The sequence below is a fragment of the Cetorhinus maximus genome, chromosome 2, assembly GCF_964194155.1.
Source record: "Cetorhinus maximus chromosome 2, sCetMax3.hap1.1, whole genome shotgun sequence".
Lineage (NCBI taxonomy): Eukaryota > Metazoa > Chordata > Chondrichthyes > Lamniformes > Cetorhinidae > Cetorhinus > Cetorhinus maximus.
Window position 1 is genome coordinate 97,135,399 of NC_135880.1, and position 17,710 is coordinate 97,153,108.

The following is a 17,710-nucleotide window of genomic DNA, read 5'->3' on the forward strand; positions in this document are numbered from 1 at the left end:
TCAATGATAATCCTTTGCAGAGGCCATCTCATATTGTTTTGAATTTCTGTTGGCTGGAGTATACCTCTGCAATATAAAGCTAGGTCAAAAAGCCACTCTGACCCTGCTGAGTACTTTATAAACTTACTGGCGAGGTTTTTTTCTATCAGTATTAAGAAAGCAGGCACTGTTGCCTCAAAAGAATACACATTTTCAGTTGGGAAGAGAAGCTCGTGCAACATAATTTCAACTTGAGAGTTTTTTTGGTATTCTGTTCAAAATTAATCATTCTTTCAGCTGGAAGTATATTTTATGATAGAGACAAAAAGGGAAGTGATTTCATAAAAATGCTAATTCTGATATTTATTATACCAGTTATTCTGTGATTTTGTTTGCACAAACCATTTGAGATCAGTGAGTAAAAGCTGCCATTGCTGGAGAATGCAGCCTTGGCACCCTCTCATACTGTGAGCATAGTACTGCTCATAGATTTATCATAACTATCTGTCCTTTAAAGGTAAGTTGACCCTTATATTATCCAGGCTTGTGTATTTATTTACATGCATTACAGTGCTTTTCCAATGGATAAAACACCATAATACAGTGAAAATTGTTACAAAATGTCCTGTCAACCGTTCTTGTCATCTTTACTATTGTGATTTAAATAGCTTTTACTGATTAAAAAAACCTGGTTTTGACATTTGAAAAAAAAAATCTAACCACCTGCTCCCTTATATTGACAGGCAGTATGCTTGGAAATGGGCACCTTCTGTTCTTTCCTTCCCAGAGAGTAGTCTATCCTTTGGGAAGCTATGGCCATTATCAATGCTTGGCTGAGTTTCAAGTGCTAATGAGTTTCCACACATAGGTGCTCTATGCATCTGAGACTCATTAAAGATTCAAGAAGTTGTAATAACAGATTGCCTCCTTGGTTGGTTTCTGGTTTGTTGACACAAGTTAATAAGATAACAAGTATTACAAGGTATTTTTTCATATGACAGAATGCATTCTTTTTCTTAGTATCAGTAATATTGAGGCTTTTGTTATATGGTGAGAGGTTTATTTTTTCCCAAGGAATGTATAACATTTTAAATTGATATTGCATGGAATTTGAGACCTGAACATATTGCACACTGGGTGAGTGGCTATGGAGGATACATGGGGGCATGGAAGTGGATGGGGTATCATGGGTGATCTGAGGGGGTATAGGTTGACATGCAGTTGAGTAGGGGATGAGGGAAGTGAAGGGAATGGTTTATGGAGCCTTTAAACACTGTTAGGAGCTAAGATCTGAGTTGTAGAACCAAGGCGCAACTCACAAACTGCAATGCAAATCTGAAAAGACAAAAATGGCATATGAAGTCACACATGGGTCTGGTGCATAGTTTGTGAACCACAAAAGTGTGCATGTCAGATTTTCCTGAGCCAGAGGAAGACACAGCCCAAGTCTACTTCCCATAGCTGTTTAGAGTGGGCCTTAAACCCATAAACTTCCACCTCAGAGGCAGAAATGCAACTACTGCACTAAGGCTGTTTTCACCTTTAGCAAGATTGCAGCAGTGTCATTTTATGTACCATAGTATGAATAGTTAAATCACATCTCAACGTAGTCTGTGAAGAGCTTAAACACAAAATTTGCTGCACTCTCTCGCTCACTCTCTCCTTCTCATTCATTCTTTCTCTCTTCTGCCTCTCATGCTAACGTAACTTTATGTATCAATTTATATAGCAGCTTTTGGCTCAATACGCATCATGGAATTAGTGTACAGTATATTTTTTCTTCGGACTTTTCATTTAGATCAATATGTCATTATCCAAGATTAAAATAATGCTTATGATGCCAGATAAAATTCAAGTGCTCATTTATTACATTTAGTATAAAATTACAATTTGCATTGTAACACCCATTAAAAAAAGTGGTTAATGTCAGAAAACAGTGCAGATTCGTGTTTTGTGCTGTGCTAAAATATAAAAGTAAAGGCTGCAATGCCTTTAAGGTCAGAAACAAAAAGCACATATGTCTGAAAATTATTCTGTTCTGCATGACGTTTTTTTGCATTATACATCACCCGAATTTTTATTTTTATCATAGGTGAATATATTGACGATGCAGGAAATTGTCTCACCTGTCATTTCTATTGTGATAAATGTTCTGGCCCAAGCAAAGATGATTGCATCACTTGTGTTGCTCCAAGGTGGGTTCTTTTGATGTTATTCCCATGTTTCTGCCTCATTAATTCTGTAGTTAATACACTACAGTCAAGTTTATTCCAGACCAAAACCAAAAATATCACAAAGACTGGAAATCTGAAATAAAGACAGAAAATGCTGGAGATACTCAACATCTGTGATGAGAGAAATAGAGTTAATGGAATAGATTTTACTCTCTCACACCAATGGATTTAAAGGTGGGGGAGCAGGTAAAATCTAGTGGGCTGCCTGCCTGTTACCTACTTGGCGACCCCCATCCCAATTTTACCAGCAGCGGGGGTGACATTGGATGGCCCACCCAGCACAAAGCCAATTGAGGATTTAACCAATTGTGGGAGAGGCCCATGCCAACAGTCAGCCCAGCTGGTTTCCTTGTGTGAGATGTTGATGGGCAGAGCTGTCACTCTTTAACAGGGCCCCTAAGTTCATCAGAGGGACTCCCAAGTTGTTAGCTCCCCATGTTCCGCTCCACCATGGCTTCTCGAACCCTGACCCTACCCCCTCGTTGGGGCCTGCCAGCTTCACCCCAGGCAAGTCCTATCACTTACAATGCAATCCAGAACAGCTCACCGCCTCAAACCCTGAGTGCAGTATTGGTGGTGGCCACCGGTCCCCAGTGGCGCTGCCAGACTCTGATTGGTCAGAAATACTCTGAGGTGGGACTTCCTGTCCCTGAGGTGCAGAAATCCGATCTCCAGTTGTTAACGGTTAATTCGTTAGGCGGCTGTTGAGCAGCCGTTCTTCACCTGGGCGTGCACCTCCCCCCCACACACATTTTATTCAGGGGCTGGGGACCAAGGCTAAAATCCAGCTCAGTGTTTCAGATTAATGACCTTTCATCAGAACTGGAAGAAGCTTAAGATTTAAAGTTTATAAACATGTACAGAGGCAGGGAAAGGTAGTAGTGGGGGTGGGGGCCAGGGCAGCGTAGGAAAGGATAGGACAAACAGAAAGATTTGTGTTAAGGTAGAGGGCATGAGCAACTAAATGAAAAAAAGGAGTTATGGTACAAGTGTGTAAAGTGCCTAATCAAAAAATGAGATGCTGCTCCTTTAACTATCATTGTGATTCTTTAGAACAGTGTAGGAGGCTGAGTTACAGAGTGGACGTAGGATGGAGAATTAAAGTGAACAAAAACTCAGGGCGATGCTTGCAAACTAATCACATTGCAGTCACCCAAACTTTGTTTGGTCTCCCCAGTGTAGAGGAGACTGAATTGTGAGCAGCGAATGCAGCGTATTAAGTTACAGGAGTACTGGTAAATTGCCGTTTCAGCAGGAAGGAGTGTTTGAGGCTCTGAACAGAAGGAAGTGAAAGGACAGGTTTTGCATCTCTTTGCTTGCATGGTAAGGCACCGTGGGAAAGGGAGCAGAGGTGGGAGATGATGAATGAATGAGGATGTCATGAGAGGAATGGTCCCTTCAAGATCCTAAAAGGGAAGGGGAACGGGAATGTGCATTTGGTGGTGGCCTCACATTGGAGGTGGTGGAAATGATGGAAGATGATCCAATGAATACAGGGGCTGAAGAGGTGGAAGGCTCAGGCAAATGGATTTGTATGGTGGTTCTGGGAGGAACAGGAGGGGAGTGAGAGCAAGAAATGGAACAGACATGTTCGAGGGTCCCTCAACTATGGTGGAAGAGAATCCTCAGTTGAGGAAAAAGGAGGATGTATTGGAAGCACTATTATTGAAGGTGGCATCATCAGAGCAGGTGTGACAGAGATGGAAAAATTGAGAAGAATGGGATAAAGTCCTTACAGAAAGTGAGAAAGGAGGAAGCGTCATCAAGATTGCTGTGGGAGTCAGTGGCTTAGAGTAGATATTGGTGGGCAGCCTATCCCCAGAAATAGAGATCAGGGAGTCATGGAAGGGAAAGGTCAGAGACGAATCATTCAAAGGTAAGGGAAGTTTGGAAGTTGATGAAATTTTTCAGTTCATGGTGAAAGTAGGAAGCAGCATCAGCACAATCATCAAAAAATGTGAGGGGAGAGATCTGAATAAGACTGAAACAAAGAATGTTCCCACAAAAAAGCAGATGTTCCTACAGCAACACCTTTTTTACTTGGAGAAGGTGAGTGGAATTAATGAAAAAGCTGTTTCATGGAAGAAAAAGTTCAGCCAGGCAGAAGAGGATGATGGTAGATGCAGACTGGTAACGTGTAATGAGGCAGGTTTAATAAATGATCTGAGAGTGAAAGATCCCCTAGGAAATAGTGACCATAATATGGTAGAATTTAGCATTCAGGGCAGAGTTGGCTGGAGTGGACTGGGAAAGCAGTTTAGCAGAAAAGATGCTTGCTAAACAATAGCAGATGTTTAAGAAAATAGTTCATGACTCACAAAACAGATATATCCCAGTGAGGAAGAAGAATTCTAGGAAGTAGATAAACCCACCATGGTTAACCAAGGAAGTTAAGAGATAGTATCAAATTGAAAGAAAAAACATACATTGTGGCAAAGATTAGTGGTAAGCCAGAGGATTGGGAAAAATTTAAAAACCAAAAAAAAATGACCAAAAAAAATAAAGAGGGAGGAAATAAACATTGAGGGTAAACTAGCAAGTAATATAAAAACAGATAATAGGAGCTTCTTTAAATATATAAAAAGGAAATGAGAGGCCAAATTGAACATTGGCCCCTGAGAGAATGAGGCTGGGGAAATAAGTAATAGGGAACCAGGAAATGGCAGAGGTAGTAATCTTCCAAGAATCCTTAGATTCTGGAAAAGTCGCAGAAGAATGGAAAACTGCCAATGTAACAATGTAACTTATTCAAAAAGGGAGGGAGACAAAAAACAGGTAACCGTAGGCCAATTAGCTTAACATCTGTCATTGGGAAAATGACAGAGTCTGTTATAAAGGATGTAATAGCAGAGTACTTAGAAATGCATAATATAATCAAGCAGAGTCGGCATGGCTTCAAGAAGGGGAAATCATGCCTGACAAATTTATTAGAATGCTTTGAGGGGGTAACAAGCAGGATAGATAAAGGGGAACTAGAAGATGTAATATATTTAGATTTCCAAAAGGCGTTCTATAATGTGCCCCACGTTAGGCTACTTAATGAGATAAGAGCCCATGGTGTTGGGGGTAGTATATTAGCATGAATAGAGGATTGGCTAACTAATACAAGACAGAGAGTTGGGATAAGGGCAAGCATTTTCAGGATGGCAACCTGTAACTAGGGGAGTGCCACGGGATCATTGCTGGGGCCTCAATTATTTACAATATATACTAATGACTTGAATGAGGGATGTGAATGTACTATCACCAATTTTGCGGATGACACAAAAGTAGGTGGGAAGGTGAGGATGACACAAAGAGGGATATAGACAGGTTGAATGAGTGGGCATAAAACCTGGCAGATGGAATATAATGTGGGAAAATGTGAGGTTATGCACTTTGGCAGGAAGAATAGAGGAGCTGAATATTATTTAAATGGACAAAGACTGCAGAAAGCTGCAGGGGGATTTGGGTGTCCTCGTGCATGAATCACAAAAGCTAGCATCCAAGTTCAGTAGGTAATAGGGAAGGCAAATGGAATGTTGGCCTTTATTTCAAAGGGAATGGAGTATAAAAATAGGGAACAAAAACAAAAACTGCTGGAAGAACTAATCAGGTCTGACAGCATCTGTGGAGAAAAAGACAGAGTTCACGTTTCGAGTCCATATGACTCTTCTGAGGAGTCTTTCTCTGTCTTTCTCTCCACAGATGCTGTCAGACCTGCTGAGTTTTTCCAGCAATTTTGTTTTTGTTTCAGATTTCCAGCAAAAGTATTTTGCTTTTATAAAAATAGGGAAGTCTTGCTAAAACTATACAAGGCACTAGTTAGACCACACCTAGATACTATGAACAGTTTCGGTCCCCTTATCTAAGGAAAGATATACTGGCATTGGAGGCGTTGATCCCGGGTATGGAGGGATTTTCTTATGAGGAGAGATTGGGCATGTACTCATTGGAGTTTAGAAGAATGAGAGGTGACCTTATTGAACCATATAAGATTCTTAGGGGGCTTGACAGGGTAGATACTGAGGGGTTGTTTCTGCTTGTGGGAGAGTCTAGGACCAGAGGGCATAATCTCACAGTAAGAGGTCGCTCATTTAAGACAGAGATGAGGAGGAATTTCTTCTCTCAGAGGGTGGTGAATCTATGGAATTCTTTACCGCAGAGGGCTATAGAGGCTGGGTCGTTAAGTATATTCAAGGCCGAGATAGACAGATTTTAAATCAGTAAGGGAATCAAAGGATATGGGGAAAAGGCAGGAAAGTGGAGTTGAGGATTATCAGATCAGCCATGATCTCATTGAATGGCAGAGCAGACTTGATGGGCCGAATGGCCTACTTCTGCTCCTACATCTTATGGTTTTATGGTCACTGTTGGAGATACCATCTTTTGGATGAGACATTAAACCAAGGCCTTGTCTGCTCTATGTCAGGTAGACACATGATCCAATTGCATTATTTTGAAAAAGAGAAGGGGAGTTACCCTGGCATCTGGCCAATATTTATACCTCAATCAACATTTCAAAAAGCAGATTATCTGGTTATTATCGCATTGCTTTTTGTGGGAGGTTGCTGTACATAAATTGGCTGCAGTATTTTCTACATTATCATAAAGGGTTTAGTAAAATCTGGATACATCCTCTATCTTCCTCCTGTAAATTATTTACCACTATGTAATTGGGGAGAATTACTTCATAAACATAGGAGTTAGTCAGTCCAGCAACCCATACTTTGTCCAGTCCAGAAGTGGAAAATGTCAATGCCCATCCATTGTGATTTGTGATTCCTCAGATTCTTTGACGATGGACATTGTGTCATAAACTGCTCCACTGATAAGTTTGGCATGAATGGCCAGTGTTATCCATGTCACCATACCTGCAAGAGGTGCACAGGGGGTGAACCTAATGACTGCACATCATGTGACAAAGGTAAGACCATAATAAATAGAAAAATAATTCACAATTAACCTTTCTTCATATACATATATGCATTGTACCATCAATGGCAAAGATACAAAAAACAGATGATTTACTGAAGACACATTTTACCTTCTATCAAAATGTTAGCTGTGCACAACCACTAACACTAAACTGGATCTTAATCTCACTAGTGATCCATGGTGTTATTTCTATTACCAAGCTTCATCTGAATCCAAACTACAAGGCTCTCTTCTCATTGATCAAAGTGTTATATTTACAAATATGAAAAGTACAAGCTTTGGTAGTGTTTTATTTAGGGAATACCATTAGCAGTGAGTTGCAGTGGTTAATGTGGGCTCCAGAATGACCCTGGTTCATAGTAAAAAGTGGCTTTGTATTCTACAAAGCTGCTTTTATTTAAAAACTTAAATGCTGTTCCAGAGCACTCCAGCCAAACTTAACCAATGCCAAGCTATGCACCAGCATTTTTCATTTGTGTTGGGGTTTGAAAGTTCATATTTACACCAGGGAATCACTGTCTACCTCTTCCAGCCTAGTGGCTGAGTGAGTGCATCTGAGTGCAGGCATTAACCTTGTAGATATAACCACACCTGCCAATTCCTGTGCTCTAGATCTGCAGAAATATAACAAAATGGCAACAAATGACATTCTGAATCCCCGATTGATTTCTCTGTTATACTAAGAAAAGGTAAAATAACTATGTTGTGCAAAATCCTAGCACACATCCTGCAAACCATCATCACAACCTTTTATATTGTCAATACCCTAATCTCCAATGTTATGCTGTCATTTGGTACACTTGTTGATTAAAAGTTAGATTTTGCTTATTTTCTTCTTGGGGCCATCAAATCTCTTTCTCACATTCTGTGCATGACAGACATTGAGATTATTCCTACATGGAGCCCCAGTGAATGTAAAACTATATAACTTGATCGGTAATTTTTCCTGAAGGTTGATTTCTTGTATGTAGTTTAGAGAAGAGTGTGCCAAAGTGCAGTATAACTGCTAACCGACATTACCAATTGCACAAACAGATTAGCACTTTTATGTCAAAACATCCCTTTCTAGCTGATTGTTTCATCCTACCTTTAAAGATTCCACTAAGCATTAATATATTGACAAAAGTTGTTTCACATAAGGATCTAGACACATTTCCGTGGTCAACAATTAAACAATGATAATCAGCGTTCTGTTGTGATAAAGACAGACAATTCTGGAAATACTCAGCAGATCTGGCAGCATCTCTGGAGAGAGAAACAGGGTTAACCTTTCAGGTCAAGGACCTTTCTTCAGAGCCATGGGGGACAAGAGCCAATAGGGGGCAAGGAGGCCTGCAACTCTTGAGCTCTATAGAGGAGATGGTTTTCTGCATCATGTTGCTAGCTGCTATGGGGCCCACAGCATTCAATGTTGCTGAGAACATTGAGCATGATGGCAACTTTCTGCCTTATGCCCCTTCTCAACTCCCAACACACCCTCAACCTGCTACCTGGCATGATGGACAAACTATCAACCTCTTGTTTCCCACCTCAGCCATTTTTCCTTACAACAATCTTCCCCTCCTGAGTTCTTGCTTTCATACACCCAAGAACTGCCACCTGCCCAGCCACAGCAGCCCAAGGAGGAAGGGAGAGAGCAACAGCACAGCACTAAAGAAGAGTCTCCATAACTTGGTCTAATTTCACAGCCATCAGTTTAGATACTGTACCATCTAAAAGCTGCATTGTAACAACTTGCCAAGCCTCCTTCAACAGCATCTTCCAAACCCTCGACCAGGTCTTTAAAGGATTGCAGCATGACATCACTAGAAAGGAAGTGTGTCATGTGATCTAGTTTTGGTTTCACATTTGCTTTTAAGCAGAGAACACAGTACACAGCCCTGCTGCTTGTGTCTTCAAGCTTTCTACCCATGTATATCTGTCTTCACGTGCCTAGTCTCGATAAATGAACCCGCAATGTGTTTACCTAATCCCTTATGAGTGATTGTTGTCTTTATATCATTAAAACACACACAACACCTGGTAGAAGGACAAGGGCAGTACATTCATGGGAAGACTACCTGCAAGATCCCCCTGCAAGCCACAGACCTTCTTGACTTGGAACTATATCACCATTCCTTCATTGTCAGTGGGTCATAAACACGGGACTCCCTTCCTAACAGCACTGTGAGCGTACCTACAACATTGCAGCAGTTCAAAAACGTGGCTGATCACTATTTTCTCTAAGGTAATTAAGGATGGGTAACAATTGGCCTTGCCAGCAACACTTGCACTCCATGAACTGCACCTATCTTTGAAACTGATGCAGACTTAGAGTTGGGATCAGCACATGGTGAGTCACCAGAGTTACAAGCAGGCCAAAGATAAAGGATAGTTTGTGTGCCAGTTCACTGGAGGAAGAAGTGGTAGACAAGTGCTGTTTCAGAGGACCTGGATGAGGACCTAGATGGGATGACATATAGGACAGCAGTGAATGAGTATGCACACAGGAGTTGGGCCATTAGTTGGCCTGTTAGAGAGACTCCTGTCCTTGTTAATGACCATAGAGGAGTCCAGTTCCAACTTGGCAGAAGCATGGCACAGAGCTTGCCCTCTCTGCAGCCTTTGCTCCATCTCTCTGATGTGCTGCAGGCAAATAAGCTCTGTCACTGCCCCCATACAGTACCTGTTGCAGCCTTTGTGTGCATAGGTCACCTACTGCTTTTCCATCCCTGTGAAGATGCAGCAACAGTCTCTGGCCAATGCACCAAAACACCTCCAAAACATTCCAGATGATTTTAGAGACTTTCCAATAGAAAAAGTTCCATAGATTTCACTTGCCTACTCTCAGTGTGCCTGGCTCTTTTAATTAACACTATTGCAGGAAATATCTTGCTGCTTCATGCTCCTTTTTTCTGGAGTGGACAAAATAGGGGCTGCTGGGACCTGCATTGTCCAATTTTGTTATCCTGGTGTCACATCAGCTGTGTGATGCAGGATAGCGCTGTTTCAACAAGCTTATGTGCACGTAGGGGATGCAGCTATGTGAGCCCATATCAATGAAAAATGCTGCATGAGCCACACAGGTAGCAGCCTGTCCCTAGCCCCTGACATCTAGGGAAACCTGCATAGCTCTGCTAGAAATCGGGTGAAATAATTTCACGGCCTTTGTGTGTGGCAACTAAAGAGTCATTTAAATGTTCATACTATTGACATGGAATTTCCATTAAGTTTTGTTTTATAATTTAAAGGCAGTATTTATAATTCATGTAAATTTTGACTCATGAAAAATGAATGTGCCATTCACATTTTCCATATCTTCTCAGATAAATTTGGGAACAACCGTTATTTTTTCAAAGATGAATGCAGTGAGGATTGTCCTACATCTCACTACCCTGCTGCTGATAAAATCTGCCGTCCATGTTCCAGTAACTGTGAAGTATGCATTAATGATAGACAATGTGTAAAGTGTTCTTCAGGCTATTATCCTAAGCATGAGGGGTGCCAACAGCTACAATGTGGGGAAGGTAAGAAGTAAGCAGATTCTTCATGCTCTGCATGGGTTTAAAGCTGCATCCTAAGTGATAAATTGAAGAACTACATCAACTGCAACTACAAAGACAGATTACTTTATGGAAATTCATGATATTACATATACAATATGTAAATAAAATAGAACCTGAATATATCATATGCTTCAGCACTTTCTAGATAGCAAACATGCATCTAAATCATGTTAGTCTTGTGGAGCTTTTAATCATTTTAAAAAGGAAAATTGACGTGGATGAAAATATATCCAATATCTAAGAATGATCTGGCTGGGAATTTATAATTATGAAAATTAGTAGGAGATTGTCTCTTTTCTGTCAAAACTGATGATGGCTATAAATCAACATCTGCAAAGCCGTGACCAAAAATTTCTCTATTGATCTCAGTGATTCTCAATTAGGCAAGAGAGGGGAGGAGGGGAGGATTTGATGAACATAGAAATGAGAAGTAACCAGGGTTCCTTTTCTTCATCATTACAATTACCTTTCTTTATCCTACTGGAGTGCATACATGTGTGGACATCTGGTGAGGAGAGGATTGGACATAGCAGTGATTCACCTGTCTTTGAATAGTCCATTAGCACACATTGTTAGACTTAAATGTTACTTTGATGAAATAAAGTATTGCTCAAAGACTTGTACCATGCACCAGCAAGACAAAGTGGCTGAAGTGGGGAAAACTGGGGAGGGAAGCAATTTTTACAAGATGCCAATTGACAAGCAATTTGCATTGATGCCTGATCCCAACATCTCTCGATTAGAAATAGATATGTAACATTCTCCAAATGATTTACTGACCTTCCCAGCTACCTTCAGTAAGGATTTAATGGTTTATGTTGTAAAGAATGTACATGACTGAACTCATGCATGTCTTTAATTGAGCTCTCCCTCACATCTTCACTGTGTATTAAAATTAACTATTGTATTTATTAGCCAAAGCAGATTTCTAATCTCTTTTTTTCATAGGCTAGACAAAAATGAACAGCAAAGTAGTTGGGAACTAAAAGCTGTCTCACAGGGAAGCATGTGTTTTATGAGGTGTCGTTGTCTATACGTGTTTTCATACCTTACATGTGAAGCCTCATTTAAAATTGTATGCATCCTGCATATTGCAAATATACAAATCATTTAGGGGGACATGGCTCAGTAAATAGAATTTCATTTTCCTGAAAATAAATAAAGGTGATCAGATGAGGGCAACTACAAAAGGTGGATAGTTAGTTATCCCAGGATTTTCATCCTTAAAAGGCTCGTCTCCACCCTGCTTCAGCCCATCTGGCACTGAAACATTCATCCGTGTTTTTGTTACCTCCAGAACTGTCTATTCTATTGCTCTCCTGGCTGGCCTCTTATTTTCCACCATCCATAAACTTGAGTTTAGACAAAACTCCTAACTTGCTCCAAGTCCTGTGCACACCTGTACAAGCTGGCCTACATTGGCTCCTAATCCCCGAATGCCTCGATTTAAAAATTTTCTTCATCATTTTCAAATTCTTCCATGGCCAAACTCCTCCTATCCCTATAACTCCCTCCAGTCCAACCACCTTTAGTGTGTCTCTAATTCTAACCTTATGCTTCCTGGAATTAATTTGCTTCACTATTGTCATTCTTGCCTTCAGTGTCTAGATTCTGAGCTCTGAAATTCCCTCCCTAAACATCTCCACCTCTCTTCACCTTTAAGACACTCTTTAAGAGGTACCTTTTTGGCAAAGTTTTTGGTCAATTGTCCTAATGTATCCTTCTTTGGCTTGGTGTCAATTTTATGTCTTATTATACTTCTGTGAAATGCCTTAGGATGGTTTTCAGTATTAAAGGTGCAAGTTATTGTTACATCTAAATTACTTCCTCAGAATAATTTAATAGCGATCAACTTGAAAAGGGAAACTCAAATCCAAATTAGTCTTGGAAAAATAAACAGGAAACATGTAAATTGCACAACAGGTTATTAAGCAGATGAAAAAGAAGGTGCTAGGTTAATTTTATAGGTAACCATGGGAAGTAGAAATAAATGTTAAGTTCTCTGGTTCAGGCAGAGACAGACAAATTGTGCCCTGAACTTCCGAGGAGTGACAATCAGTGTCAGATTGCCACTCTGCTCCTAGTTTTTTTTACCTTAAAATCTAGATGCTTCTTTCTCGCCTGACCTTCTGAGTCAGGCCGGGCAAGAACTCCTTAGTACAGTGAGTTCCCGAGGCCTTGTGTTGAGGGCTGGAGAGTTGCCCCTTTTTATGGCATTAGCTGCTGTGAAGCAAATAAGTTTAAAGATCCAGCCACTTTGAGAAGCCAGGGAGAAGATAAATTTGTAACATAAATGGGTATGATTAGGGGGTGGAAGGGTCAGTTGGTCATGGGGGGGCTCGGTTGGCCAAGGGAGTGGGGGTTGGCTGGTCGGGGGGGAATGTGGTCAGTGGGGGATTGTGGGTTGGATGGTTGAGGGAATGGGGGTCAGGTAGTTGGAGGGGGTCAGGGGGGTTGGGGGAGTCCTGTGGGGGGATCAGAGAGGTAGTCAAAGTGATTCAGGGGGTTGGGGGGAGTCCAGTGGGTATTGGGGGATGTCAGAGAGGTGGGGAGAATCCCTTGGGGGGCTCGGGGCGGGGGGTGGGGTGGGGGGGGGGGAGTTACGGGGGGAGGTGGTTGGTGTTTCTGCACTATGGTTACCCAGGAGTTAAAGTGAATTTAATTCTTCTAACCTTCCCTGGCTAACTATTCTGGTAAGACAATTGGGACCATCCGAAGTTTGCGATTTATATCGTATTTTTGGATGGTTTCAATTGCAGGGCAATTGCCCAATGATAGTTTGAACTTCCCAGGCAATTGTTGTGCAATCCTCACCTTGGAACTTCCAGCGGGGCTGTGGTTCCCCAGCACATCTTTGGGGTATCTCCCAGTTTTGACGCCATGCAGCTCAGAGTTATGGGCCATCATTTCTCTCTTGGGACAATGAATCAATTATTGCAGTGCAACCTCATGCTGCAAGAGCAGATTTGTTTGTCCCAGGAATCTTCCTGGGCTTTTACCTGACACACTTGCTTTGCTCTTTGTCATCCACTGAAACTGGGATTCTTGTTCTTGGGATTCCACCATCACATCCTTCTCAAGTAACCTAGAACCTTCTGCTTAATCCAACTACAAACCTGTCTACAGCCTCCTTTTCCTCCCTAAGTCATCACTTGGTCCCCTGACCTCCACCCGCCTCCGACCACCTAGGTCACGTCTGACCAATTTGATTGAATTTTTCGAAGAGGTGACCAGGTGTGTAGATGAGGGCAATGCATTTGACGTAGTCTACTTGGACTTCAGCAAGGCTTTTGATAAGGTCCCTCTACCACCAGATACCTATAATGCGGATTTCAGATTCCCACCACCCTAAGGGTGAAAAAATTCTTCCTCACATCCCCTCAAAACCTCCTGCCCCTTACCTTAAATCTATGCCCCCTGGTTATTGATCCCTCCACCAAGGGAAAAAGTTCCTTCCTGTCTACCCTATCTATGCCCCTCATAATTTTATACACCTCAATCATGTCCCCCCTCAATCTCCTCTGCTCCAGGGAAAATAACCCCAGTCTATCCAATCTCTCCTCATAACGAATGGGAGACTGATAACGAAGGTAAGAGCCCATGGGATCCAAGGCAATTTGGTAAATTGGATCCAGAATTGGCTGAGTGGCAGGAAGCAGAGGGTGATGGTTGAGGGGTTTTTTTGTGACTGGGTGCCTGTGTCCAGTGGGGTTCCACAGGGTCGGTGTTGGGCCCCTTGCTGTTTGTGGTATATATAAACGATTTAGACTTGAATGTAGGAGGGTTGATCAGTAGGTTCGCGGACGACATGAAAATTGGTGGGGTGGTAAATAGTGAGAAGGATAGCCTTAGATTACAGGAGGATAGAGATGGGCCGGTCAGATGGGCTGATCAATGCCAAATGGAATTTAATCTGGATAAGTGTGAGGTGATGCACTTAGGCAGGACAAACAAGGCACGGGAATACACGATGAATGGTAGGACCCTGGGAAGTACCGAGGATCAGAGGGACCTTGGTGTGCATGTCCACCGGCCCCTTAAGGTAGCAGGACAGGTAGATAAGGTGGTTAAGAAGGCATATGGGATACTTGCCTTTGTTAGCCGAGGCATAGAATATAAGAGCAGGGAGGTTATGCTGGAACTGTATAAAACACTGGTTAGGCCACAGCTAGAGTATTGCGTGCAGTTCTGGAATCTGCATCATAGGAAGGATGTGATTGCACTAGAGAAGTGCAAAGGAGATCTAACAGGATGTTGCCTGGGCTGGAGAGTTTTAGTTATGAGGTGAGATTGGATAGGCTAGGGTTATTTTCCCTGGAGCAGAGGAGATTGAGCGGGGACATGATTGAGGTGTATAAAATTATGAGAGGCATAGATAGGGTTGACGGGAAGGAACTTTTCCCCTTGGTGGAGGGATCAATAACCAGGGGGCATAGATTTAAGGTAAGGGGCAGGAGGTTTAGAGGGGATGTGAGGAAGAATTTTTTCACCCAGAGGTTGGTGGGAACCTGGAACTCACTGCCTGAAAGGGTGGTAGAGGCAGAAACCCTCATAACATTTAAGAAGTATTTGGATGCGCATTTGCGATGCCATGGCACACAAGGCTATGGACCTAGTGCTGGAAAATGGGATTAGAGTATTAGAGTAGTTAGGTACTTGTGTGACCGGTGCAGACTCAATGGGCCAAAGGGCCTTTTTCTGTGCTGTAGACCTCTGTGGCTCTATGATCACCACCCAGCTTTTGCATCACTTACTCTTTTATTAATCAAGTTTCCACCCCACCCACCAAGTATCCCTTGCCAGTCATCATCTTGACTGTTTGATTTTAATGTACAATTGATCAACTGAATTAAAGTCTTGAATGAGCAAATTCTTTCCTCAACTTAATATTGGGTAAGACTAAAGTTACTCTGGCTGGAATCTGTAACTCCACGCCCAAGTATCCGACTCACTCCTTTCTTTGGCAGCTTCCTCAGAATGAAATCAAAGGAGCATAAAGGAACATGGTTGAGTGCAGTGCTTTCAGCCATTTTGGCCCATCACTCTGGAACATTTCCCCTAAAGCCCTCTGCTTTTCTGTTTCTCTCCCGTCTTTCATCTTGCCTAACCTTGAGCTGAGCTACAAACTCAAATCATTACCCGCACCAACACCACCTATTTCCACCTCCACCCTTACCTCACTGCCACTGCATCATTTATCTATTCCTTTTGTCACCTTCAGACTCAATTAGTCCAGTACAGTCCTAGATGGTTTACAAAGTTATGCCCTTCACTGGTCAGACCATTCTTAGTGTACTGCGCACATGCAGTTCTGTGGGAAGAAATTTGTTTATGTAGCTCACTCAGGTGCGGCCTGTGGCGCTGCCTGTCCCCAGAGAATCAAGAATAATTCTGCGTAGTGCTACCAGAAGTGGTGCCACACAAGGTAATTTCTGCCCCCATAGGCTCCAAACCATAAAAAGGACAAAGAACCAGTGGGGAATGCACAAAAATGGTTTAGCATGATGTTATCAGAACTTAGAGATCACAGCCATTGGGAAAGATTGAACAGGTAGGGAAATTTTCCTTTGGAAATGAGAAAATTTATTGATAACCTGACAGATGTCTATTAAACAATGAATGGGTTGAACAGGGTAGATATGGACAGAATGTTTCCATTTTTGGGAAAATCCAAATCAAGTGTTCATAAGTGGTCACTCCTAAACCAAATAGGAAATAAGGAGAAATGTCTTTACCTAATTAGTGATTAGAATACGGGTTCAATTGCAATGTGAGGCAAATAACTTAGATACTTTCAAATGAAAACCAGACGAGCACAAGAAAAAGAAAGGGAATAGAAAGATACGTTGAAAGGTTGAGATGAGGGCGTTGTGGGGGTTGGGGGGGTAGGGGGGAAGGGGAAGGCTCATGTGGAGTATAAAAATACAGCATAGTCTAGTTAGGCTGAATGGTCTGTTTCTGTGCTGTATATTCTATATAATTCACAAATTGCAAATCATCCTAAACTGCTTAATTCTATGCTTGTACATGAGCAGCAAAGTGAAAGCATCATAGAGGAACTAGCAGTTGGGAGTGCATTAGTGAAGGAGAGAATGTCTGGGAATCGCAGAGAAGAGCACAAGCAAGGAAGAGGGACAAGTGTCTTGGGTGAAAGTGAAAGAGAAGGGTGTTCAAATAAACTTTAGAGATGTATGTGCTGGAAGTCCTCTGCTAGCCTGGCAGCAGCTGCGGAGAGAGACACAGAGTTAATGTTTCAAGTCCAATTTAACTCTTCTTCAGAACTATGGTTCGCTCGATCCATTGAATGCGGATAAACCCAAATGTTATGTTTATTTTTTCTTCGAGGTAAAAATCAATTGATTATGAAGTTAACCAGAATACAGGTGAAATCTACTGGAATGGTGGCCAAGCACGGAGGGGAGGATTTCCTTTTCGGGCCCCTGCGCCCATTTGAAGCCCCCCACCACAAGCTATTCCCCCTAAACTATCCTCCCCCCGCACCCACCCCACCCCTGCCCCCACAGCCTGTCTCCAGCGAGACCCCAGACTTACTTTAAAATCCAGCTCCGTCGTAGCATGCCTTCTTCGGGACTGGCTGCAGTCTCAGCAGTGGCCACTGGTTCTGGTGACACTGATGGGAGCAGTGAGCTGCCAGTCATTTGATTGTCCAGCAATTCTCTGAGGTGGGGCGTCCTCCCAAATGAGGGTGGAAGGCATGCGAGCTCATTAATGACCCAATGGCCATAAAATGGTGCAGGGTAAGCCAGTCAAGCAGGAGTGGGTTCACCACTCACTTTAAATCTGGGGGGTTTGGGGTTGGGTGGGGGGTGGGGGGGGGAGGGTGTAGCCCACACTGTAAAATTCAACCCCATATCTTCAATGAATTGATGCAAAATTTTATGTGCAAAATATTCATGGGTAGCATTGACCTAGGTAGATTCTATGTTTTGAATCCATTTTGATCAACCACTACATAGATATTGATGGTTGGTGCTTGAACATCCTACACAGTCAAATAGAAGACACTGTGTCAGA

At 42.2% G+C, this 17,710-nt stretch overlaps 1 protein-coding gene across 1 annotated transcript in view; it reads left to right on the top strand.

Moving 5' to 3' along the window:
• Positions 1–17,710, top strand: part of pcsk5b (proprotein convertase subtilisin/kexin type 5b) — a 459,575-nt gene that overhangs the window by 346,254 nt on the left and 95,611 nt on the right. The window contains exons 21-23 of the mRNA XM_078567301.1: positions 2,072–2,174; positions 6,983–7,119; positions 10,436–10,636. Coding sequence (XP_078423427.1) covers positions 2,072–2,174; positions 6,983–7,119; positions 10,436–10,636 — 441 coding nt within the window. The remainder of the gene's footprint in view (positions 1–2,071; positions 2,175–6,982; positions 7,120–10,435; positions 10,637–17,710) is intronic.